We start from the raw sequence: 22,222 nt of genomic DNA on the forward strand, positions 1-22,222 counted from the left end.
GAAAGACGGGATAGATTACCCACTTGTGGGATATGGCGACTACATTTAACTAGTCGTGTTTAATCAGCGGCTCTTGCGGCTGCTTCGCCCGTTACAGCTGCGATTGGGTAGCAGTCAGGCAGGAAGATCGGCCGACACTCGAGCTGTGTGGCACACAAGATCTCAGCAACAGGACCTATGATTCCTCTTAATGAGATGACAAGCCTAACACCCCACCCCCAAGCTTCATAATGGCCTCTGGGTCTAAGCTTTCTCACCATGATTATGCTGTCGCGTGGATATGCGCCCTACCGGTTGAGTTGGCTGCTGCCCAGGCTATTTTGGATGAGATCCACGATCAGCTACCAGCCGGGCCGGTTGACACGAATGTCTACACCCTAGGGTCCATTAATGGTCATCGAATTGTCCTCACCTGTTTACCAAGCGGTGTATGCGGGACGATATCTGCAGCCGTTGTCGCAGCGCAGCTCTTGTCAACCTTCCAATCCATCCAATTCGCCCTTCTAGTCGGCATTGGTGGAGGCATACCCAGTGCAAGTGCAGATATCCGGCTGGGCGATGTTGTGGTCGCAAGGCCCAATGGCAGTAATGGCGGCGTTGTACAGTATGACTTTGGCAAAGCAACAACCTCTGGCTTTCAACGGACAGGCATCCTGAACAGCCCGCCCCGATTCCTGTTGAATGCGCTCTCTAAGGTAGAAGCAAATCACATATCAAAAGACACTCAATCCATTCCCTTCTTATCCAACCTGCACAAGTGCCCACCGGGTCAGCGAGAGTTAGCCTTCGCTCGACCGGTGACGGAAGACCGTTTGTATCTTGCAGATTACCATCATGCTGGCAGCCCGTCCGATGGATGTGGAAAGTGCGATACGTCGAAGACCGTGACCCGGCCTGTCCGACACGATGACTCACCAGTGGTTCACTATGGGTTGGTTGCCTCCGGAAACCAGGTGGTCAAGGACAGTCATTTGCGCGACAGGCTAGGGCAGGAGCTAGGGGCATACTGTGTCGAAATGGAAGCAGCCGGCCTGATTAACCATCTGCCATGTCTGGTGATTCGTGGCATATGTGACTATGCCGATTCTCACAAGAATGACTCGTGGCATGGGTATGCTGCCGCTACAGCTGCAGCGTATGCTAAGGAAATACTTGCTGTGATACCTATTTCGCAACGTCATATGGCGTATTCGATAGAAGATGCGTGGAGTGAGTAAATTTTGTTCCTCCCGATGAGCCTCTCTTCGCTAATAGCTAGACACTAGGCAAGTACCACATTCCCTTCCAGCTGACTGACGTACCTGCAATTAGCAACTTCGTCGGTCGTGGTGAGAGCCTCGTCAAACTCTGGGAGATCTTGCAACCGAACGCGGTGATGACTCGCAAAGCTGTAGTGTTATATGGAATGGGTGGGCTAGGCAAGACCCAGCTAGCCGCTCAATTTGCTCGTATGCACAAACAAGACTTCACATCCATCTTTTGGCTGCATGGTAAGGATGAGACCACCTTGAACGCCTCATTCGCAGACTTTGTTGCCCGCGTCCAAGGATTGGCTGCAATGAAAGGTACAGACCACCCTCCAACGCGCGAAGGGCCAGATGCAGGTGCCAAAAGAGCCTTGGAGTGGCTATCGGAAAAGGATAATACTGGATGGCTTTTGATCTACGACGATGTGGAAGCTTGTGACATTGAAAGATGGCTCCCGACTGCGGATCATGGCTCAATTATCATCACGACTCGGTCACAGCAAGTGGCTGGAACTGGCATGCTGGCACACCCACTGAAGCCGCTGCCTTTCGAGGAAGCATTGCAATTGCTCGTCGGTGAAGCAGGTCTCGTTATTAACACGCCCAGCGGATGCGAAAATGACCCAAGCTCCGAAGAATTAGCTAAACGTTTGCACGGATTACCTCTAGCACTGGCACTTGCTGGCTCCTACATCCACCGTACCGGTATGAGCTGCTCGAAATACTTGGAATACTATCAACGAGAATGGTGCAACCTTCAGGCAGCAGCAGAGTCTCCTAGAGAGTACGCGCACGGAAATTTGCGAACGACGTGGAGAGTTTCCTACGAGGCAGTCAAGCAAGCCTGCCCACTGGCGGCCCAGACCTTTTTTCTCCTTTCATTCTTTCATCACGATGATATATGGTATGAGCTACTGAATAGCGCCGTGGAAGCCCGCATCTTACCCCCAAGGCTCTCTGAAGCCATCTCGAATGAGATTCACTTCTCAAAGCTAATGCAGATACTGCTGGAATTCTCGCTCGTGCAGCAGTCTTCGCGCAATGGGAGTTATTGCTTGCATCCTGTCATACAGGACTGGTGTCAGCATGAGCTCCCAACAATTGATCCGGACCTTGATGAGCTTAGCAAGAATGCTTCCACCATCGTCGCAGTCACAGTGGGGTCGAACGCCCGGAGTGCACTAGACAAGAATGATTGGTCGCTGCAACATCGTCTTCTGTATCACGCAAACAATATGATGCTAGTACCAAAAGACGAAGAAGAAGAAAGTCAAGATACCGAGGTCCTTACCGCCCTGCATACCATTGGGCGCCTGTATTGGACACATGGAAAGCATGATCGTGCTGAGGAGGTATACCAAAGGGCACTGGTTGGCAGAGAACTGGTCCTCGGCCCTAGTCACAGTGCTACTCTCCAGACTGTTCACAATCTGGGCGTGCTTTACCACGACCGGGGCGACTTGAGCTGTTCCGAGCTGATGTTTCAGCGGGTGCTTTCCGGATACAAAAGCACGCATGGTGACAATCCCCATGTGGAGGTTATCGATACCCTTCAAAGTCTTGCGAATCTCTACCATGCCCAGGGTAGACTGGATGAAGCTGAAAGCCTGTGTTGCAGAGCACTGGCAGGATACCAAAGCTTATTGACAGCCAACAGTCCCTCGACCCTCGACGCAATGCACAACCTTGCAAACATCTACTTTTCCAAACATCGGCTACCCGAAGCAGAAGAGCTGTATAACCAGGCCTTAAGGGGCAAGTTAAAATCTTTAGGTGAAGATCACACGTCAACGCTGGACACAATCCATAATTTAGGAGTTGTGTATTTTGAGCACGGCCGATTGCAGGAAGCTGAAGAGATGTGTGAGCGTGCCCTTTCTGGGAAGGTGAGACTATTTGGGCCAGACCACACGTCCGTTTTCGACACGCTATTCCAGTTAGGCACCCTGTATCGTTCTCAGGGTAGATTAGAGGCAGCCGAGGAGATGTACGAACGAGCTCTGTTGGGACGAGAAAAGGTGCTAGGCTCCTGTCACTCCTCGACTCTTCATACTATTCACCATATTGGAAACCTCTATTATACGCAAGGCAGGTTGCAAAAGGCGGAGCAGATGCAGGAACGAGCCCTCGAGGGCTCTGACAGCACCTTCGGTCACAACCACCCCTATACCCTTGAACTGGCACATACCCTGGCTGTATTCTGTTGCCAGCGGGGGAAGCTCGATAAGGCAGAATCGTTGTTACAGCGTGTCCGATCCGCCAATGAGCAGATCCATGGGAAATCTAGCGGTCAGGTGCTTGCTATTTTGAACAACCTGGCAAACGTATACAGAGAGCAGGGCAAACTCCGGGAAGCAGCAGAGACATACAAATTGGTGTTGGCGGAATGGCGCAAACGCAGCCCAACCAATCCTGCAGCACTCGGGGCCCTCAACAATCTCGGGGTTATCTACCAAGATCAGCACCGGCTGAAAGAAGCCAAGAAGGCCTTCAAGGAAGCCCTGAAGGGCTACGAGAGTGTACTTGCTCCCGATCATATCCTCATACTGGATACGGCATCTAACCTAGGGGAGTTGTATCAGGCTCAGCACAAAGCCCGCCGGGCAAAGGAACTTTACCAGCGTGCCCTTACTGGCTATGAGAAGAAGTTCGGTCCGGACCACCCAAGAACACAAGAAGCCGCAAACAAGCTACGCTTGATCTGCGAGTGTTCGGAAACGACCAAGCGAGACCTCATTGTCAGACTTTGGCGACGTGATCGCTAGTACCATGATTTCCCTGTAGTTTGTGCTATATCGGATCAGCTATACCTCGTCTGACACAAGGTATCGAGGAAATATTCTTTGCTCTGTAGTTGTATCGGAGCTGCTGACAAGCCTTGTGTATGCTTTAATGTTGGACATGTGCTGGTATGTTCGGCGGCTATCCTTATATGTAACTGTTATCCATTATGTGATATTAAAGTAATGAAACGAAGTGTACACGGCATGGTAATGCTTAGAACAAGCCTGTACAAGAACCTCGCAGATTTAGGTCTAAAGCACCGATTGCACGGCCATAAGAGAGGAGGTCAAAAAACGTCACACGCTTGCTCCCAGAATGCTCAGTGACTCTTTTCTGAACACCTCGGGATACATAAGAGACTGAATATGCCTACCGACCCCCATCTTGACTGGTAAACCTAACTCGCTAGCCAAGGTAGAGATCGGTTCAGTCGTGGATGGCGTAGAAGGCAATTCCGGGGGAGCGTGTTTCTACATCTACATTGATAATAGCTTCCTTCCGTGCCAGAAAGGCCGTATTACCGCTGGTTAGCCAACGGGACTTCGCAAACACACTACAAGACACTGCTGAATAGGTAAAATTGTGAAAGGGGCAGAATAGGAACGACCTAGAACGTTGAGAAAAATTAGAGTACTAACATTAGTCGGCAATTTTATCAGTTACAAATCATTCTCTCCCTCATTCCCGCCCATACTAACGTACCCTTTCCCAGCAATTGGCGAGATGATACCAACCCAGACCGGGGAAGCGAGCGGAGAAAAAGTGATGGGATGGAAACCAGTTGGTTGAGCTAGATATCACGTTGCACAGAATGTCGACCTTGCAGACTCATCTAGTCCTCTGTAAATGGACAACCCTTGGCGCTACTCTCCGACCGAGTTTTCTTCTCCACCACATCAGCTGTCAACTTCATTAGCCTATTCGCCAAATCCATATCGTTGGCCTTGTCACTGCCCCTCTCCGGGATTCGAGGGGGATGGATGAACTGTCCGCCCTCCGTCGCCACCGTCGCCGCATACATGGTGGACACGGCGCCCTGGAACTGATTCTTTCGGAACGGCTTCAAGCCTGCCGACATGCCATACCCCAGCAGCGGATGCACCTCGTGGATGTGGACATTGGTCTGCGCCGTATCGACCACCCCCGGGTGAATGGCATTGACGATGATATTGGGATGTGTGGGTTGAAGATGGGCGTGGAGCCACTTGGCGTAGAGGACCCCAGCTAGTTTGGACCGGCCGTAGAGCTCTGTCGGGCTGTATTCGCGGTTCAGCTCCTCCACGGAGGCGAACTCGGTGTCCTTGGGCGCGCTGCCTTCCACGTTGGAGGCAACGTTGACAATCCGAACCGTATGACCAGCGTCCGCCGTCTTCTTCAGCGTGGGCAGCAAGTGCGAGGTCAGCACGACATGGCCCATGTGGTTGGCTGCCATGTGCAGGTCAATGCCGTTGGTCGGGGCCAGCTGGCGCGTCATGACGCCCCGGCCAGCATTATTGACTAGGATATCGATGCGGTCTGTCTGCTCAGCAATCTCGGCGGCCACCTTGGCCGTCTGTTCCCAGTCCGAGAGATCACACTGGATCCAGATGAAGCGCTGGCGCGTCTCGGGGCCGAACTCTTCCTCGACGGCGGAGATGGCATCATCCGCGACCTCCTTGCGGAGGGAAGTCACGAACAGCTTCGAAATGCCCTTGGAGAGGAGGGTGTGTGTTACGCCGAAGCCGATTCCTGTTGGGTGTATGGCAATTAATATCCAATTGCAGGAGTATAGGGAATTGGCAGGTTTGGGTACCTTCACTACCTCCGGTCACCACCGCTACCTTGCCGCTCAAGTCGGGCACATCATCCAGATCAAACTTTTGCTCGGCGAGTTTGTGAGAAGGACCGCCGAAGTTCTCGGCAATGGTGTTCTTGACAGCTTGCATTCTGTTCTTCTCTTGTTAATATTGTCAATTGAAACTATATCCTCGCTGTGAGATGGAGACACACGAGTCCGTTGTGTCTACTAAGTCTTGAGAGGCTGTAGGAGCGATTGGCTACTACATGATGAAGTCACCGACTGGTGAAGCCCGCCATGTGCGTCATCCGCTTTCCGCAGCCTCCCATCATTGGGTTGCGACCGCGCCGGAATCTTGATTCAGCCTTTGAGATCTGAAGGATGCTTGAAAAGTGTAGAGCTTATCCACGTTTAGTGTTATTTGATGAAACCCGGCAACGCAGGAGAAGTCTGCCCTTTTACAAGAGAAGTAGGGGATTCTGTTCAACAAACCGCTCCGTGTTGATCTGCTGCCGATGGATCTTCGGCTCTCCACAAAAGCAGATGTACTCGGACCGGGTGGATCCGGGTGGATTTGTTCCCCAACTTGTAATATACGTTCTAGTTATTATGTCTCTACTGGCTTTCAGTTGAGTACTGTTAGGAGATCAACAGTCACAGAACAAGTATGTTGAATCTTCGGGTAGGATTGGCTATGCCACCGTTGTATGTATGTTACCAGCAGTGGAGGACTTCAGCTTACTGGTTATCAGCAGACTACCAGCTAATCAATCAAATCTTAGAGGCAACGCGGCAACGCTATCCAGGGGAGGTATTCGCAGCTTCCCGGAAGCCTGCATGAGGTCTTAGCTACTTCTACCATCCTGCTCTCCCGTGACAGTCCGTCGGTTGGAAGAGAATAGTACGCCATGGGGGATGTCCATGCGCCAAATCGCCTATGGGGAGACCTCTAATGGTGCGTGAGGAGCACCAAGAACAAAAGAATGGAGGTAGGCCTCGCTTCCACTGATCGAGAGGTGAGACAAGTAAATTGTAGCCTCATATGGAACTGCCATGTCATACCATCCTTTCTCTAAACCATATCTCACCTGGCGCTCGCTCACTCGCAGCAGAAAGATGGTTGAAACCGGTACCGTGATACCTACCTGGACTCAATGTGTGTTATATCGGCAGAGCCTGTGCGGCATGTTAGGAGCTGGATAATGTCTTGCATAGAGAGCTATCCTTTTTCTCTCCCTTGGGATTGAAGTGGTTATAGGTCAGATTTCTCTTTGCGCAAGATGCATATATCCATGTGACTCTCTAGCTAGGTGATTGGCTTTCCTTTCGAGTACAGTGCTTACTATTGGCGCCTTCTGTTGTATAGACTTAAGCACAGCCAATTATAAGTAGTCAGAGAATTGCCTCAGTACAGGGATGAGAGAAGTCTGAACATTCTGAACCAGTAGACCAGTAGTGCCCATTGGAACCTACTTACTAAATACCAAACTCACGGTCCGCTGCTGGGCCATCTCATTCGGAGCCTGCCACCTATTCCTAAGCCGTAAGCTTCTCTGGTCTTGTAATTATCTATCCCAGGTATGAGGTACCATGCCGTACAGGGTGCAATTTAATAGTCGGGAGGTAGTCCGGCCGCTGCTGTTGTTATGTAGATTTACTGTAGAACCATGCTTATGGGATGCTCGAAAGACAAGTAGAGCTATAGAGGCCTGTCCTTAATATTTATTTGCTCCCCCTTGCTCAATATTCGTTAAAGGACAAAGGCACTAAGATCCTTACTTATATCCGAAGTCCGGTGCATCCCTAACTGACTGGAAGAAGGTAACTAGTAGGTAAGTGCAGATATTAACATTATGTTTGAAAACTTTTTAATTAAATGTGGGAAGGATTGTCAGGTTCTGGCAGTGCTTTAAGAGGCTGGTGCAAGGTGTTTTTTTGAATGGCTGGCTGCAAGTTATATCTTCCATGCCCCCTTACATAAAGCATTATAGACGAAAACCTAGGGCAGGGGGGAACGATGGGCGACATTACATGCAGCATGCTGGCTATCCAGGTAATTCTTATTCATACACATGGGGTGGTATATTCATGGCTGGCTGAGGCATAGCTGACTATTGCATTGCGATGGTTCTGAGTTTAGACTGGTATGTCTCAGCGTAGAATAGAGAATGCTTTTCATTTTATTTCCTTATCACGACCAAGGTTTGCTAGTAAAGGAAGGGCCACCTGAGTAGTAGTAGGTGGAATAGTTGGGAAATGAACATATATAATGGTACAGCTTGCTGCCCGTGAAGGTGTTGCTATTACCTGCCTCATATCCTGGTGTTATCCTTGTTCAATTTGCCACATATATACAAAGTCCGATAAGCTCAAAAAAACCTCAAATCCATTATTCAATCTTCTGGGCTCTCAAACACCTAATATTATCCTCCGTTACAATTCATCAACAAAGATGGTCCTTATTGCCAAACTTCTGCTCCTGGCCTTAACTGCTGCCGCTACACCTATCCTTCGCCGGGACGCGATCACAGTTGAGCGTGATTTGAACACAAGGATCGCTCCACAAGTTTCAACCCTTGCCAATGACGTTGAGGCTTTCCCCGAGAGTGGTTTAGCCGGAGCACTGGCTATTCATGTTGATTTGCAGGCCCTTATTCCTACAGTGGATGCTGTAACTGCGGATATCAACAACACTGGGTCCTTGGATGAGGAATCTGGAACTACTGTTTTGACCACTGCCCAAGACGTGATTGGCGGCTTGCTGAGGACATTAGCGGATTTGCAAAATAAAGCACCTTCTTGGCCAGATATGCTAGGGGGACAAGCAGTGATCCGCGAACTGGAGTCTCTTAACACGGCCTTTGATAATCTCGCCAACTCCTTGATAACGATCGAAACTCCTCCTCTTAACGACCAGGTCACTACACTCAAGAATCAGATCGACAGTGGCTTCAGGACTGCGATAGCTGCCTACTCTGCTTAAGCGGTTGAATGGTTCTCCATATTGGTACTATTTAACCAAAACGTCTATCACGTCACATCATCAGAGAAGGCAAGAACTGTCAGAGATAACTACACATCGAGAGAGCAGTACCCTCAATCTTTGATAGAAAACTGTTGGTACTTGTCTATTTATATGCAGTCTATCTATACTGTTGAGGAGGAAGGTAGTAAAGGATCTCTATTCTACCTTTACGATGCTTTGTTGTATTGTTTGTATTTAGTATGCTCAGGTCGAATAAATCTGATTTCTCTATTCTATTTAATCTTGCGTTCCACTCTTGAGGGTGTGACGAACACGTTGTCATGGCAGTATATTGGCCCAATCGCATGGAAACGCCAGGCGATTTTAGTTACTTCACACCCAACCAAGTGGACCAAGCCATCATCTTTAGTCAGTTAAGTAATCAAGGATCTTGACCTCCTTTTCAAGCCGATTTGACTCATCAACCCGAAGCTACACCATCGCGTGATAGACGAGCCACCAAGATGGAGCGCGTTGCAATTTAGGATGACTTGGTCGTTTATATAAAAGAGGGATAACTCGGAGGTGTGCTCGAGGAGAACACCGGGACACCTGTACTGCGATATTATGGTCGCTGTCATGTTCCAGTTCCCAGCAACTGTGGTGACACGCAACATGCCTCACAACAGTGTTCCCGTATACTATTTCGAGTTTTGCTATGATTCCGCCGGGGTAGATAGTAGCCTGAGGGGGCTAACTTTCAGTGAAACGCTTTTATTCTAGGGCAATGACAGCCAGGAATTGATTAATACCTAAAGGGTTTGGGGAGTGCTCAGGCGAGAGCATGTGGCTCCTATAGTGTAGGTGTTCCGTGATCCTCCCAAAGTCTTCAGGGTGTAATGAGGTATCTTTCGAGGAGTGATAAGCCCTTCGAAACCCGTACAATCCCCCATCGTGCGTTACACGTGATATCGATTTGCCTTCTCCGATCCACCATCTTCTCTTTGCTGTGTCTCGTCAGAACATTTAAAAGTGACAGAATTGACGGACTCCAGGCCAGTAAGTAAGTACCTACGAAGACGTGCAGAATATATGTTCCGTGATGTGACTTTACAGTAGACTCCATAGTAGCAGTTGATGGCTCGGTTCTTCTGACGTACGAGGCGTTGTATACACATCTCGATCAAAGGGCTCACACACATATCCGAGCTCACATCCGAAACTCGGTATCGAACTGTTACTGAGAAGACCATCGAACGCAATGGACTTTACAGGGTGAATGATACAGGAAGCTTTAAGAGTGAGAGATGGCCGGTTCTGCCCCGAGTTGGTGGATAGAAAAAGCATTACCAAATTTCTCCGGCTTCTTTTTCATTAAGCAATATCTGTATTGTAGATGCCGCTGCTCCATTACTCAAGCAACATTGCTTCTTAACTGGTTACGTCAGTAATACCCGGCCACGCGCCGTGAAGTTAGTTTGTGGAAATTAAAATCCTCTATCTATCTGGTTAGCTGATATTGACTGGGCGCCGTGGGACCGTCAGTAGGCTTGCATTACTAGTGTGACCGCATATTTGATCTACAACTTCCCCCCACGCTGAATAACTGGGGGGTTATCCACTTTATCTCCGTAAACAGGGCCCAAGCTAAGTTCTTGGATATCGGATATAGAAGTTGTTGGAATTATATATAAAGTCCGAAGTCCGATGCTGTCGGAATTAGCCATTATCCGGATTATGCTCAGGCTAACCTTCAGTCTCTTCACCGCGACCGCAAAGAGCCAAACACACATGCTAAACGAACGTCCATGTTGAGTGACAATTGACAATACTTGTATGCATGAATGGGTAGTACGACTCTCACGTGAACAGGCTGTTTCTCCTTCATTGTTTGCTATGCTGCGCCATATCCGACTATGTTGACTGTTTTCAATTGACTTATTTACGTACAAGATATAAATAGCGTACGAAGATGCAATCGGCAGTTGTACTGGCTTTGCAAAAAACCCTGAACATGACTCTAGAGTGTGACAATCACCTTCTTTGCCGAAACACCTTTCTTTTGTACGTCAAGACCGTGCTGGATGGCCTCGAGCCCATGTCCTACGACATAAGGATCTGGCTTGGCCTGGAAAGCTCCATTTGCCAGAGCCCGAGGCAAGTATCTCCCCCAGATCCAGTCGCCAATGTCGTTATGTGGCTCCTGAATTATGGAGTATGCAATAACTATGAGGTGGCGTCAATAACTCAGCGTAACACAGCAACCTTGCAAGGCTTCAATACATACCATAATGCGGGATAAATCGCTCCGTTGGTCGGTCGCATGGAAGCACACTGGCAACAGGCACCTTTGTCTCAAGCCTATCAAGGATCTCCGAAATAGCTCTAAAACTCGCCTCTTCCGCAATAGCATCATAAACCCCCGTGAACTTGGAACCTCTGAGCGCACGTGAGATCTCTTCCACAATGGTAGGAGACCTGTAGTCGAAGACCGCATGCGCGCCCAGTGACTTGACAAATTCTTTATTGGCCTCTGATGCAGTAGTGAAGACAGTCAGGCCCGATGCAACTGCAAGCTGGATAGCGGTTGCGCCAACTGAAGATGCACCTCCCCAGACTAGGAGTACTTGGTCGGTACGTTTGACGTCATCCGCTTCAGGTAAGGGTAAGTTGAGATAGTCCTTGCGGTAGAGACCTGCGCTGGCGGTTGAGACGGCCAGTGGAAGCACAACTGCCTGCTCAAACGTAAGAGAATCCGGAATCTCTGCTACAAGGGACTCAGCTGTGACCGGATACAACTGAAATGCACCGTGCGCAGGGTCCTGCGTGAAGAGGCCATAGCAATGCCTACAGAGGATTGTTAGCTTTCCGATGATTTAGGCCGCAGTGGAAGCGTACGCAATAACTCTCTGGCCTTTCCTGAACCGAGTCACACCACTGCCAACGTCTTCGACAAAGCCGGCAGCATCCTGTCCCAAAACAAAAGGATACTTGTTTAAATAGCGCCCCAGGCTCCTGTACAATGATCAATATCAGGAAGAGGTTCTTCCAATCACAAATAGAGACAGATAGTAGCTACTACTGACTGTATTTTCCAATCAACGGGATTCTTGCATGGACAAGTCAGTCACAAGTAAATATAAACTGCTAGGGAGGGGAGAGGGTATTTACAATAGCAACGGCGACATTCTTGATCACCACTTGTCCAGGTCCTGGTTTCGGCTTCGCAGAGGCCTCGACTTTGAACGGATATTCTGCTGGCGCAGTAATCCACGCTGCTTCGTTCTTCGCCATTTTGAGATAACACGGTATAAACTAAGTTTGAGAAATGGGGTAGTTGAAAGATGAACGGGAAATACAGTAGATCGAGGGACGTTCTCAAATCAGAGTAGGATGTCCACGTCTTTTATACCTCTTGTAGTAAGGATCCGGGTCCCTTTCATTTCATAGCTTCTAAGTTAGTTAAGGTTCTGATATGAAGTGGATGGCCCCGTTGTTGCTGAGAAATCAAAAATGAAAGTGGACCGATCCACTGTCCGCCCGCTTAAGCCAAGAATTGAATGGCCTTGAATAGATGGTTCATAAGCTCAGAGTTTCCCGCGTTAAATCCGTTATCCCCGTTTGAATGGGTCAACGGGATTACCTGGCAGTTCCATGAGATCATAGGGGGCCATCGGAACTGGTCGGACTACCCGATGGTTGATGCATAATCTCGGACATGGAGATGTGGTGTAGTCAAGTCAAAATTATAAATTGGTAGTAGCAACCATGGAATGTGAAATAGTTCTGGGTCAAGTTTGATAACGCACGCCTCACATCACCGTCTGTAGTAGGTTTGATACGCCCACTTCTGGTTGTAGTCATCCCTAGGTAGCCTTGACTGACCTTATTCTACACCAACAGATTCAAGTCCTTGAAGATTCCCACCATGCCATCCATCAAAGACTGCACGGTACTTGTTATTGGTGGCTCATCCGGAATTGGTTATGGAGTCGCGGAGAAGTGCCTCTCGGAGGGTGCCAACGTCCATATAGCATCTTCGAATGCGTCTCGGGTGGACAAAAGTGCGGTTGCTCTGAAACGAAAATTCCCCGGTGGAGGAATTACTGCACATGTCTGTGACCTTGCTGGTGACGATGTCGAAAGGCATCTGGAGCGGCTGCTTTCCGCTATTGGCTCACTTGACCACATTATCTTCACGGCAGGCGACAACCTTGCCATTCAACCTCTGGACACCATCGATCTCCATGCTATCCGCCGCGCAGGCCATGTTCGATTTGCCGTTCCGCTCTTATTGGCTAAGCTGGCTCCGCGGTTTCTCAACAGCGGTCCGACATCATCTCTCACGTTGACAACAGGAGCTGGTTCGGAAAAGCCGTTTCCTAATTGGTCGTTGGTTGCGGGCTATCTGACTGGCCTTCATGGAATCACGCGGAATCTTGCTTTGGACCTTAAGCCACTCCGGGTCAACCTGGTCAGTCCAGGGGTGGTCGCTACGCCTCTCTGGGGATCTGCAGGGGTGCCAGACAACATGAAAGATACTACCACTCTGGGCAAGGTTGGCACGGTCGAAGAAGTCGCCGAAGCGTACGTCTACCTGATGAAGGACACGAACGCCACGGGAGCCTGTATTAGCACCAACGCAGGATCCCTTTTGCTGTAGTAGCTAGATTAGTCACAGACCCCCCTTCCAGTGTATGGTAGCGCGTTGTATTAGTTGTCAAAGAAGCCTCGTTACCAGTATTGCTGTTTTCGTGTAAAGTTGTGGCGCTAGTCTGCTACCCAGCAGTCAAGGAATAGACGTGCCAATTGAATAGAGTGGGACGGAGCCAGTCGGTAACCGGGCATCCGAGCCAAACCAGCCGATCTATTAATGAATACTATTTCCTTGCTGACTTCCCCGTCCCTTACTCCTATTAACACCCTACGAGTTGAGATTCTTTGAGATCTTTATTTCTTACAAGAACTTGTTCGGTCCCAACATGAGTCAGAATCGTGCTGCCTGGATTATTGCTGCCAGATCCAAACCCTTCACTGTTGGCGCAGCCCCCCTCTATAAACCTGGCAAGGGGGAGATTCTTATCAGAAACCATGCTGTCGCGGTTGTAAGCTATCGCTTTAGTATCCCCGTTTATTGCGATTGGTTTTCAGCTAATAAGTCGTGACCTCTGCAAGAACCCTGTTGACTGGAAGATCCAGTAAGTTTCATTGGCCTGTTTCTTAATACTTCGCCCTGACCTGGGAACAGAGAGTCAGGTCTCTACCTGAACACGTTTCCTTTTATTCTGGGAAGAGATGCAGCCGGTATAGTGGAGGACATTGGTGAAGGTGTCACCCAATTCCACAGAGGCCAGCGGGTGATTGCGTAGGTGCAACTCTGGACTGGCACGAAGCACACCTAATCACTTACTCTACTAGACATCTACATAGCCCCAAATCTGGCAATTTCGCTCACGCAGCGTACCAGCTGTTCTCCCTCGCTTCACAAAGTCTTGCGGCACCTATCCCATTCCACATAAGCTTCGAACAAGGCGCAGTCCTGCCACTAGCAATATCCACCAGCGCTGCAGGCTTATATCTTCCGGAGTATCTCAACCTCCCGTTGCCATCAGTCACTCCAGAGTCGCGGGGAAAGACTTTACTGGTCTGGGGTGGTGCATCTTCTGTAGGCGCAACGGTCATTCAACTCGCGGTTGCCTCTGGCTTGCACGTTGTTACCACCGCATCTCACGCCAACTACGAGTTTGTGAGGTCTTTGGGGGCAGCTGATGCATTCGATTATCGGTCACCGACCGTCGTCATGGATATAGTGACGAAACTAAGACATGTGAATCTATGTGGTGTATATGATGCCATCGGCGAGGATAAAAGCTTCATCCAGCTTGCTGCTATAGCTGAGCGGCTGCAGAAGCGCATCCCAGCAGTCAGCGTGCACCCGTGTGATACACCTACCGCATTGTTCCACCCGAAGTATGGTATGTGCACTTTTCTACCCGGTCCTCGATATACGTAAAGTAACGTCTTAGTAACGTCCTACGGGATCGCATATCCCCCAAATGAGAGGATTGGAGAGGCTATCTGGGGAGCCTTCGTGCCCCATGCCCTGACCACTGGGCAGTTGAAGGCCAAACCTGACCCAGTGGTAGTTGGGCATGGACTGGAAAATATCCAAAACGGGCTTGATGCGCAGAAAGCTGGGGTGTCAGCGAAGAAGATTGTTATTACGCTGTAATTTCATTGATGCTAATATTGATGATATGGTACCACTGGAATGATGCTGGATACTTGAGTGTTCATCCGCTTTCTTCTTGGTTGATATACCGCTGTTGTCTCTTCCAGCGTCAGCCATGTTCTGGCCAGCAGGTTAGTGTGATAACGGTGGTATTAGGAGCTAGTTACTTTTGTCAGAACTACGATTGATAATTTCTAGAAATACATGCTCCACATTCGACTCTATGCTTATTTCCCGAGAAGCCAGTGTGCGTCAGTAGGTTGCATTAGCGTACCACGACATATAAAAGTTTAAGATTTCGTGGCTGTTCCCATAGAAGAGACAAGTACATATTCACCGATTCGCTTGCCATGTTCAGTAGAGATACTTGAACACTAGAGCAACCGAAACTTGAAAGCTCTGTGTATTGTATGGGTTTTCCTCCTGCATGCTCTGAACAGCAACTATCTGCCGCATAATTTCATTTCAAACTCATGAGGAGCGTAAAGTATTTCTAGCCAAGTATTCCTCGAATGTTGTGAGGTCGGCAGTGGCGATCTTTGCCGTTCGATCAACCTCTTGCCCTGCGGTCCGTAAAATCCGTATTCTTCGAAAGTATAACATCATTTCAACTATCCTCTCTCCCAATACGAGCCCCACTCCCCTTACAAATTCTTGCTTCGATAGCATTTGACAATTCATGGTTACGCCCCAGACGTTGCTCATAGATTGTGCAATCTCTGGGTAGGAGTAGAAGCGCTCGGCGGACGAGAAGGTCTGTCCTGCAAATTTCTCTGGCTCCACCAGTACCGGTGCAAGGAACACCCATATCCTGGCGCGGATTTATAAAAGGTGGGCTGAGGCCTCAGATCCATCTCTCTTTTCAGTATGGACTAAGCCCAATCTCACCAGTCAGTATTTAAACTAGGTATTAAGCGTACATTAAAAAGCAGTTCTGTACTTCAGACATGGCCCGGGGACGAGCCGTTACACTATGCGTGAAATGCGTGCGTAGAAAGACAGCTTAAGTGGCAAAATAGACAACCAAGGATCTCGATAAATTTTCTTGACCTAAAGTCTGGGAGCACTGATCGCCTCCACTTCTGCATTAGCTGTTCAATTATGGCCAAGTTCTGGCAGCAGAAACGATTCCGAACATACAGAGGCAACCAAACGAAGGACACAGAGTAAGCAACGGTGTTAAGTTCCAATTATCCCCGATAGAGAACCAGATCCAATATGGAGTAAGCGGTGGTGATAAGGTAACTCCGTCGGTGTGATCTATTGCAGAACCTCAATTCAAAAGGGACCCTCTCGACATTAGCGTATTTTGCTACCCGTTGTTGTATTTTCGTTGTCCCACAGAGGCAACTTTGGTCAGGGGGCCATGGATCGCCAGATGCTGCCTGGAAGGAGGCGAGAATGTGATCATTGGCCATTCTAGTGGGCCGTAGTGCGTGTAGCAAGGAGACCAAAGCTCGTAAAAGTTAGTATTCCAGTGGAATACAGCCTTGATAGTCTCGTCCTCAAGGCCCACCTCAATGCATGGTGTGCGTTCAGCTGATCATCTAGTTAATAGTCAAGGTAAATAGTCAAGACACTTGGTAAGACATTTCCCAGACTAGTACGCAACTGCTGAGCTTCTAACAGTCCTCAACCGAAGACCAGTACAGAGATAATTGTGGAATGACTAGCACGGTAGTTCCATGGGGCGCCAATGGTGAGGGTGAAAGAAAACAACAGTATGGAAATAGAAAGGATATACTATATCAGAAATAATAATAAGTTCGGCTGATGTAGTTTCTAGTCTCCTAGGTCCTCCTCCTGTCTCTCTGCGTTCGTCCACTATTATTCAGTAGTACGAAAAGCTGTATTAGCATCAATACCAAATCAGGTCCTGCTTTGCTGTATCGCAGATATTACAGGAACACAACACACCTTACCAGATATTTCACTTGTTTTTGTACCTCTTGCGGCGAACATATCGAAAAAATAGCGCAATTAGGATTCTGGAACTTGACCACTACCAAATGTTGACTAGATGGACGATCTAAGCTTGTGGGTCCAAAATTAGGTTTGACGCTAATGCAAGTTACTGACATCCGACCCAAAAGTAGTGCTACCTATCTAGCACTGTGGGATTCGGATAGAATCCATGGTCCTACAATGTTGGTCACCGCGTATCCACAACGGCAAACCTATCATTCTGGAGCGTTCTGTCCACTAGTACTGGGAAGATATTCGTTGGACTTTATGCGACATGGTAATAAGATCCAAAAAAGATGATTTCCTGGTAAATAGAACAGATTACAAATCGGAATTCGGCAATCAAATTCTGCATTTCGAAGTTCTGCATTTATCCCGTAATTATACAACACTGAGAAGTAGCTATTGCATTATTCAGCAGCTCAGGAAGAAGCTTATAAGGAAGTAGCATCTATGGCCGAGATAGACGTCAATACTCACTGTCCCATTTTGAATTTTCATACAGTCAAAGCTAGCTGAAGTGTCACCAATGGCTTCTCTTGGAACGATCTACACATACCCGTACAATCCTCGGGTGATGAAGGTACCTATGCCTCATACATGCCTTACGCACCATAAACATGGTCATCTAATAGAAAATTTGAAAATAGGTTCAAGCAGCCGCAGCTTTGAACGGGCGTACGGTGGATATTGCTCCGGAATTCATCATGACCAAGACAAACAAGTCACCCGAGTTCTTACGTGACTTCCCACTAGGCAAGGTACCGGCATTTAAAGGTGTCACCGGCCTGAGTCTCTTCGAGTCAGATGCCATTCTGCAATATGTCGCTGAGAGTGGTCCCGCGAGCGTTCAGCTGCTGGGCTCCTCCGTGGATGATCGCGCTCTGATCCGTCAGTGGACAGAATTTGCTGATCATGAGCTATTCGAGCCGTTGCAAAATATGGTTCTTTGGCGTTATGGCATGGCACCGTTTGATGAAGCCCTGGAATCGAAGTCTTATTCCCGGCTGGAAGTCTCCCTTAGTGTCCTGGAGGCACACCTTCAAGGCCGCGAATTCGTGGCATCAGGCGATCTCAGCATGGCTGATCTTTCTGTTGCAGCGGCGATGTTCTGGGGCTATGGACAGGTTGTGGATGCAGATTTGCGGTCCCGGTATCCTTCGACAGCCGAATGGTACCTGCGAGTGATCGGACGAGAGGGGGTCAAGCAGGCATTTGGGGAGCCGAACTTCATTGGTAAACGGCTCGTCTCACCGGGAGTGAAGGCTCGGTAGCTGGTACAGACGTGTATTGGCTGAAGGATGGCCGCTTTCCCGTGTCTGTGAACAATTATGGCGAAACTGTAACGCGTTTATCGAACTACGAAATAAACATGTATACTTGCGTGGCTAGGCTTTTCTTCGCGATAAATTGCATCAGTTCTTTCGAGATTTTACGCCAGGCTTAAGTAGAACCTCCCTCCAAAGAACCTGAACTATTGCCTAGTACATCAGTGTAGCAGACACTACTGTAAGGAAGAGAGGAGCATTAAGGCGGTCCTAAACAGGCATGAAAGAGATATGGGTAGCCACATGCTGACAGGAGACAATTGGCTCGTTCATTTGGGATTTGCGCACACTGATTTATCAGCCGATATGCTCGATGACAAATATCAGATTCCTTTAACGGAGAACCATCCACCTCTTTTCTCGACACTAACGCAAACGTAACAAATCCCAAGATATATAAACCTAGAGCTGTCCGGAACTCTTCCAAGCCTCTTCCTCCTTGTGTCATCTCTCGTCGTTTCCTACTTGTCTGCGGGATCAAAATGCCTACCACAATAGCCATCGCTGGACTCACGGGAAAATTTGCGCAGTGTATAGCCAGCTCGCTGCAGGCGTATCCTGACGTGTTTATTCGAGGCTACTGTCGGAGTCCGGAGAAGCTGCCGCATTCTCTTCTGCTGGCAAGGAATATCGAGGTAATCAAAGGCGAATTTGATGACAAGGCTGCCGCGCGTTCGTTTGTTAGGGGAGCCGACGTGGTCATTTGCTGCTATTTTGGCAGTCCGGAAGTGATGGTGCAGGGACAGAAGGTTTTGGTAGACGCTTGTGAAGAACTAAATGTCCCTCGGTACATTGCTAGTGACTTCGCTGTGGATTACACGAACATACCGGCCAATGCTATTTTTCCGAAGGATTCGGCTCGAATCATTAAGGAATACCTGGCTTCGAAAAAAGCAGTTGCAGGAGTCCATATCCTAACAGGAGGCTTGATGGAGACGTTCTGGAGCGAGTTCTTTGGGTGTTGGGATCGCACTACCCGTTCACTCTCTTTCTGGGGCACGGGCGAGGAGACGTGGGATTTAACAACCTATGAGACCGCAGCCGCTTACACAGCGGCGGTGGCACTAGACAAAAGTGCAGTTGGAGTTCTGAGATGTAAGTCTGAACTATCACCAGCCCACGACAATTGCTTTCGTCTTATGTTCCCCGCTGACCGGTATAGTCCGGGGTGACCGCAAAACTATCATTGAGATCAAAGACTCCTTTGACAAAGTCTATACTGTCCCACTCAATCTTGTGAACTTGGGGTCTATCGAAGAGCTAAACGCGACGGTACTGGATTCGTTCAGAGAAAATCCCACAGATGTGATGAGCTGGGCACCAAAGTAAGTAACTGACTGAAACGATACCGTCTGCTCAACACTGATATTCCATTACAGATGTTTTGCGTACTGGTGCGTTCAGCCTGAAGCCCAGTTAGGTGATACAATAGATAATGATCGTTACGGGAGTGTACAAGCTACGGACCTGAGAGCATTTTTCTTATCTCACGATGTAGACGAACTTCATTGTGCGGATCAAGAGCTCGGATATCGAAACTAGTTCACGAACCAGCCGTTTATTGGGGTAATATACACCAGATCTTTGAAACTATAGTCTATTCTTCATTACTCTGCAATTGAGTTTTAATTGTTCAGGTATTCTGTCAGAGTATGATACTATATAGATAGTCTTTTGTAGTGTTCATATCAGGGTAGGGTAGGATCCGACGACCTCAGGGTCGCCACCACGTATTACTAATCATCCCTCATTGCAAATCTTCTGCATGATGCAACCAGTAATTTCCTTCTATCATGGGAAGTACAGCCTCCAGATTAACGATGTCTGCTCAGCAAATTCCACTGCATTTGATGCCTCAGCAGCTGCAAGCTGGCGACAGAGATGATTGGACAGGCATAACCGACCCTAAGGAGAGGAAAAAGTTGCAAGATCGGGTCAATCAAAGAGCCAGGCGTATGTCGAACCCACTCTAGTGACTGCTAGACGGAGGCATCACTAACATACAGCACCAACTCTTGCCGCAATCATAAAGGGCAGCGGAAAAAGCCTAAACTCCTGGTTTATCCTACACCATGCAGGCCAGCACGCCGTGATTCAGGAAACACCATCCCGAATAATCCGCAGCGTAATCTGCCTAGGCAGAACCAATTGGTGCAGAACAGTCAATCTCCACTACTAGACAAGATAGTCTCCTTTACGGCTTGTCAGCCAGATTCCATGGAGACACAGCAATTTATCAGCCAGTTCTCCTCGTGGATATCGCAGCAGTATCAGCAAAGATGCCTGGACACGGAACCCCTGCTAGGCCTAGTCCAGTTCAATATTACACGATCTCTAGTGGCTAATGCACAAATTCTTGGATACACATCAGAGCGCATGGCACCTAGCGCTCGGTCCCCGCTCACATCACTACAGATCAGCGAGTCGTACTTCCACGCCTTACCAGCCAGTCTGCAACCCACCGCTCTGCAACGCAGTGTCCACCATCATCCATGGATTGATCTCTTACCTGTGGCCGAACTTCGTAATAATCTATTGCGTCAATCTGAGACTGCGTATGATGCAGCGCAACTTTGTCGCGATATGCGGGGGTTTCAGGTCGTGAACAGCGGGCGCGGTGGTGTGATTGTATGGGGAGAGCCGTGGGATCCGCACGGTTGGGAGGTGACCGAAGCATTTGTGCAGAAGTGGCCTTGGGTTGTTCGTGGCAGTCATAGCTTACTTCAATCGACAAACTACTGGCGCGCACAAAGGGGCGAACCTACCCTGTCCTTCCAGAGCTATCCCGCAGCAAATGGTGGAGCTCACCCGCGTGTCTATGAGCTTGACGAGCATCTGGGATCACCACCTTGACTAAACGGCCATGATGGTGTCAACGGGGGTTTTTATTTGAGCGGAAGGTTAGCAAGTTTCCGCCTATTATGTTCGCTATGTCATTCAAAAAGCCATTGTCTTCTTCTTCTGACTTGTCCTCAATATTGCCTGTCCACTATTTACGAGCTTTTCTTTTTATAGCAAAAGTAGGTTAGGGGGGGCGGCGCGGGCGGGGAGGAAAGTCTGCAACTTTTGCTGCTAGTGCTGATGTCGTTTTCGCCAATGCCTGAGAGTGTATGAGAGTGCCTCGTGGCTCGTCTTATAAATTGTTTTTCTGCAACCCGAAAAATGTTTCTTAATAAGGGCCCTATCTACTGTATACTCGTAGCTACAAAAAATTGTGGGTAAGGAAAGGGGAAGAGGGAGGAGTGGCCGCCAGGGCGCTGTGGCGACGAGTAGCACTTTGGGTGATATCAACTGCGGTCAAATTGGCTTATATAATAGTAGTATAGATTAACGTAATCCACGGTCGCGCGGCCCGTACAATCGCGCGGCCAACCCCCCTAGTAGGATTACCTGATATGATCAAAATAAAGCCTTTAAATCAACAAAAAATCATATATAAATACTATATCGCTAATTACTAGGTGGTTTAGAACACTGTATATGTCTATGGCCAATAGTGAAGCAATTACTACAGCATGGAGGTGCGCGCGAAGGGGTCTCTGTAGGCTAAAATAGCTGTTCAGTATAAACCTCAATCTCTGTATTTTAATTATTTTAAACCTCCTCTACTTACTATATAGCTTACTGAGTATCTTTAACAGTAGTACCTTTTTTGCATGCTATCTATTTCTTTAAGCGCTTGCACTTTTGTAGCTACTTTTCATAACTAGCACATAGCTCCTTATTTTTTTTAGCTAGTAGTATTGAGTTTATTATTACAAGCTCGCATCCTTTAAGAAGCTGCTATAGTGCGGACCGCATAGGTATAGTTAGATTTATTTAATATTTTTAAAGTAGACATTCCACAGTATTCTAATACTTTAAAAAATACTTTATATTATATAGAGTTTGAAGCACTGAGCCACTTGACTAGCTATCTAGAGA

At 48.4% G+C, this 22,222-nt stretch overlaps 9 protein-coding genes across 9 annotated transcripts; 7 read left to right on the forward strand and 2 right to left on the reverse strand.

The window, feature by feature from the left end:
- The first annotated feature begins 197 nt into the window (after positions 1–197).
- ASPBRDRAFT_162849 (uncharacterized protein) lies at positions 198–4,248 on the forward strand. The gene is made up of 2 exons (XM_067619508.1): positions 198–1,209; positions 1,266–4,248. The coding sequence occupies exons 1-2, from the start codon at positions 231–233 to the stop codon at positions 4,010–4,012; spliced, it is 3,726 nt and encodes a 1,241-aa protein (XP_067474281.1). The 5' UTR covers positions 198–230; the 3' UTR covers positions 4,013–4,248.
- A 419-nt stretch (positions 4,249–4,667) lies between these two features.
- ASPBRDRAFT_162852 (uncharacterized protein) lies at positions 4,668–6,008 on the reverse strand. The gene is made up of 2 exons (XM_067619509.1): positions 5,824–6,008; positions 4,668–5,759 (listed from the first exon to the last, which is right to left on the reverse strand). Exons 1-2 carry the CDS (start codon positions 5,954–5,956, stop codon positions 4,864–4,866), a joined length of 1,029 nt encoding a protein of 342 aa, XP_067474282.1. The 5' UTR covers positions 5,957–6,008; the 3' UTR covers positions 4,668–4,863.
- Positions 6,009–8,127: 2,119 nt separating this feature from the next.
- Positions 8,128–9,041, forward strand: ASPBRDRAFT_48569 (cell wall mannoprotein 1 family protein). The gene has a single exon (XM_067626117.1). It carries the CDS (start codon positions 8,261–8,263, stop codon positions 8,789–8,791), a length of 531 nt encoding a protein of 176 aa, XP_067474283.1. The 5' UTR covers positions 8,128–8,260; the 3' UTR covers positions 8,792–9,041.
- Positions 9,042–10,756: 1,715 nt separating this feature from the next.
- ASPBRDRAFT_78942 (zinc-binding alcohol dehydrogenase family protein) lies at positions 10,757–12,206 on the reverse strand. The gene is made up of 5 exons (XM_067629431.1): positions 11,945–12,206; positions 11,860–11,882; positions 11,672–11,788; positions 11,061–11,620; positions 10,757–10,999 (listed from the first exon to the last, which is right to left on the reverse strand). Exons 1-5 carry the CDS (start codon positions 12,065–12,067, stop codon positions 10,794–10,796), a joined length of 1,029 nt encoding a protein of 342 aa, XP_067474284.1. The 5' UTR covers positions 12,068–12,206; the 3' UTR covers positions 10,757–10,793.
- A 495-nt stretch (positions 12,207–12,701) lies between these two features.
- ASPBRDRAFT_34764 (oxidoreductase, short chain dehydrogenase/reductase family) lies at positions 12,702–13,436 on the forward strand (the record flags this gene model as incomplete). The annotated part of the gene is made up of 1 exon (XM_067623268.1): positions 12,702–13,436. One exon carries the CDS (start codon positions 12,702–12,704, stop codon positions 13,434–13,436), a length of 735 nt encoding a protein of 244 aa, XP_067474285.1.
- Positions 13,437–13,755: 319 nt separating this feature from the next.
- Positions 13,756–15,005, forward strand: ASPBRDRAFT_662436 (zinc-binding alcohol dehydrogenase family protein; the record flags this gene model as incomplete). The annotated part of the gene is made up of 5 exons (XM_067628693.1): positions 13,756–13,878; positions 13,925–13,971; positions 14,022–14,138; positions 14,192–14,748; positions 14,800–15,005. 5 exons carry the CDS (start codon positions 13,756–13,758, stop codon positions 15,003–15,005), a joined length of 1,050 nt encoding a protein of 349 aa, XP_067474286.1.
- Positions 15,006–17,499: 2,494 nt separating this feature from the next.
- ASPBRDRAFT_137149 (glutathione S-transferase family protein) lies at positions 17,500–18,244 on the forward strand (the record flags this gene model as incomplete). The annotated part of the gene is made up of 2 exons (XM_067618863.1): positions 17,500–17,553; positions 17,621–18,244. 2 exons carry the CDS (start codon positions 17,500–17,502, stop codon positions 18,242–18,244), a joined length of 678 nt encoding a protein of 225 aa, XP_067474287.1.
- Positions 18,245–18,780: 536 nt separating this feature from the next.
- Positions 18,781–19,840, forward strand: ASPBRDRAFT_69489 (uncharacterized protein; the record flags this gene model as incomplete). The annotated part of the gene is made up of 3 exons (XM_067629035.1): positions 18,781–19,393; positions 19,461–19,623; positions 19,678–19,840. The coding sequence occupies 3 exons, from the start codon at positions 18,781–18,783 to the stop codon at positions 19,838–19,840; spliced, it is 939 nt and encodes a 312-aa protein (XP_067474288.1).
- Positions 19,841–20,108: 268 nt separating this feature from the next.
- On the forward strand, positions 20,109–21,369 carry ASPBRDRAFT_78945 (bZIP transcription factor). The gene is made up of 3 exons (XM_067629432.1): positions 20,109–20,251; positions 20,331–20,387; positions 20,487–21,369. Exons 1-3 carry the CDS (start codon positions 20,119–20,121, stop codon positions 21,149–21,151), a joined length of 855 nt encoding a protein of 284 aa, XP_067474289.1. The 5' UTR covers positions 20,109–20,118; the 3' UTR covers positions 21,152–21,369.
- Positions 21,370–22,222: the final 853 nt, after the last annotated feature.

Source organism: Aspergillus brasiliensis, assembly GCF_001889945.1.
Source record: "Aspergillus brasiliensis CBS 101740 unplaced genomic scaffold ASPBRscaffold_18, whole genome shotgun sequence".
In the NCBI taxonomy this organism is placed as follows: domain Eukaryota; kingdom Fungi; phylum Ascomycota; class Eurotiomycetes; order Eurotiales; family Aspergillaceae; genus Aspergillus; species Aspergillus brasiliensis.

Excerpts from the sequence above, each read along its gene's own strand:
- ASPBRDRAFT_162849 (XM_067619508.1), top strand. The coding sequence starts at position 231 with ATGGCCTCTGGGTCTAAGCTTTCTCACCATGATTATGCTGTCGCGTGG. Across the intron at positions 1,210-1,265 it reads TTCGATAGAAGATGCGTGGA|GCAAGTACCACATTCCCTTC; the intron begins GTGAGTAAATTT and ends GCTAGACACTAG.
- ASPBRDRAFT_162852 (XM_067619509.1), bottom strand. The coding sequence starts at position 5,956 with ATGCAAGCTGTCAAGAACACCATTGCCGAGAACTTCGGCGGTCCTTCT. Across the intron at positions 5,760-5,823 it reads GGTGACCGGAGGTAGTGAAG|GAATCGGCTTCGGCGTAACA; the intron begins GTACCCAAACCT and ends TACACCCAACAG.
- ASPBRDRAFT_48569 (XM_067626117.1), top strand. The coding sequence starts at position 8,261 with ATGGTCCTTATTGCCAAACTTCTGCTCCTGGCCTTAACTGCTGCCGCT.
- ASPBRDRAFT_78942 (XM_067629431.1), bottom strand. The coding sequence starts at position 12,067 with ATGGCGAAGAACGAAGCAGCGTGGATTACTGCGCCAGCAGAATATCCG. Across the intron at positions 11,883-11,944 it reads AGAATGTCGCCGTTGCTATT|AATCCCGTTGATTGGAAAAT; the intron begins GTAAATACCCTC and ends TGTCCATGCAAG. Across the intron at positions 11,789-11,859 it reads CCCGTTGATTGGAAAATACA|GAGCCTGGGGCGCTATTTAA; the intron begins GTCAGTAGTAGC and ends ATCATTGTACAG.
- ASPBRDRAFT_78945 (XM_067629432.1), top strand. The coding sequence starts at position 20,119 with ATGTCTGCTCAGCAAATTCCACTGCATTTGATGCCTCAGCAGCTGCAA. Across the intron at positions 20,252-20,330 it reads GGTCAATCAAAGAGCCAGGC|GGCAGCGGAAAAAGCCTAAA; the intron begins GTATGTCGAACC and ends GCAATCATAAAG. Across the intron at positions 20,388-20,486 it reads ACCATGCAGGCCAGCACGCC|TCTCCTTTACGGCTTGTCAG; the intron begins GTGATTCAGGAA and ends TAGACAAGATAG.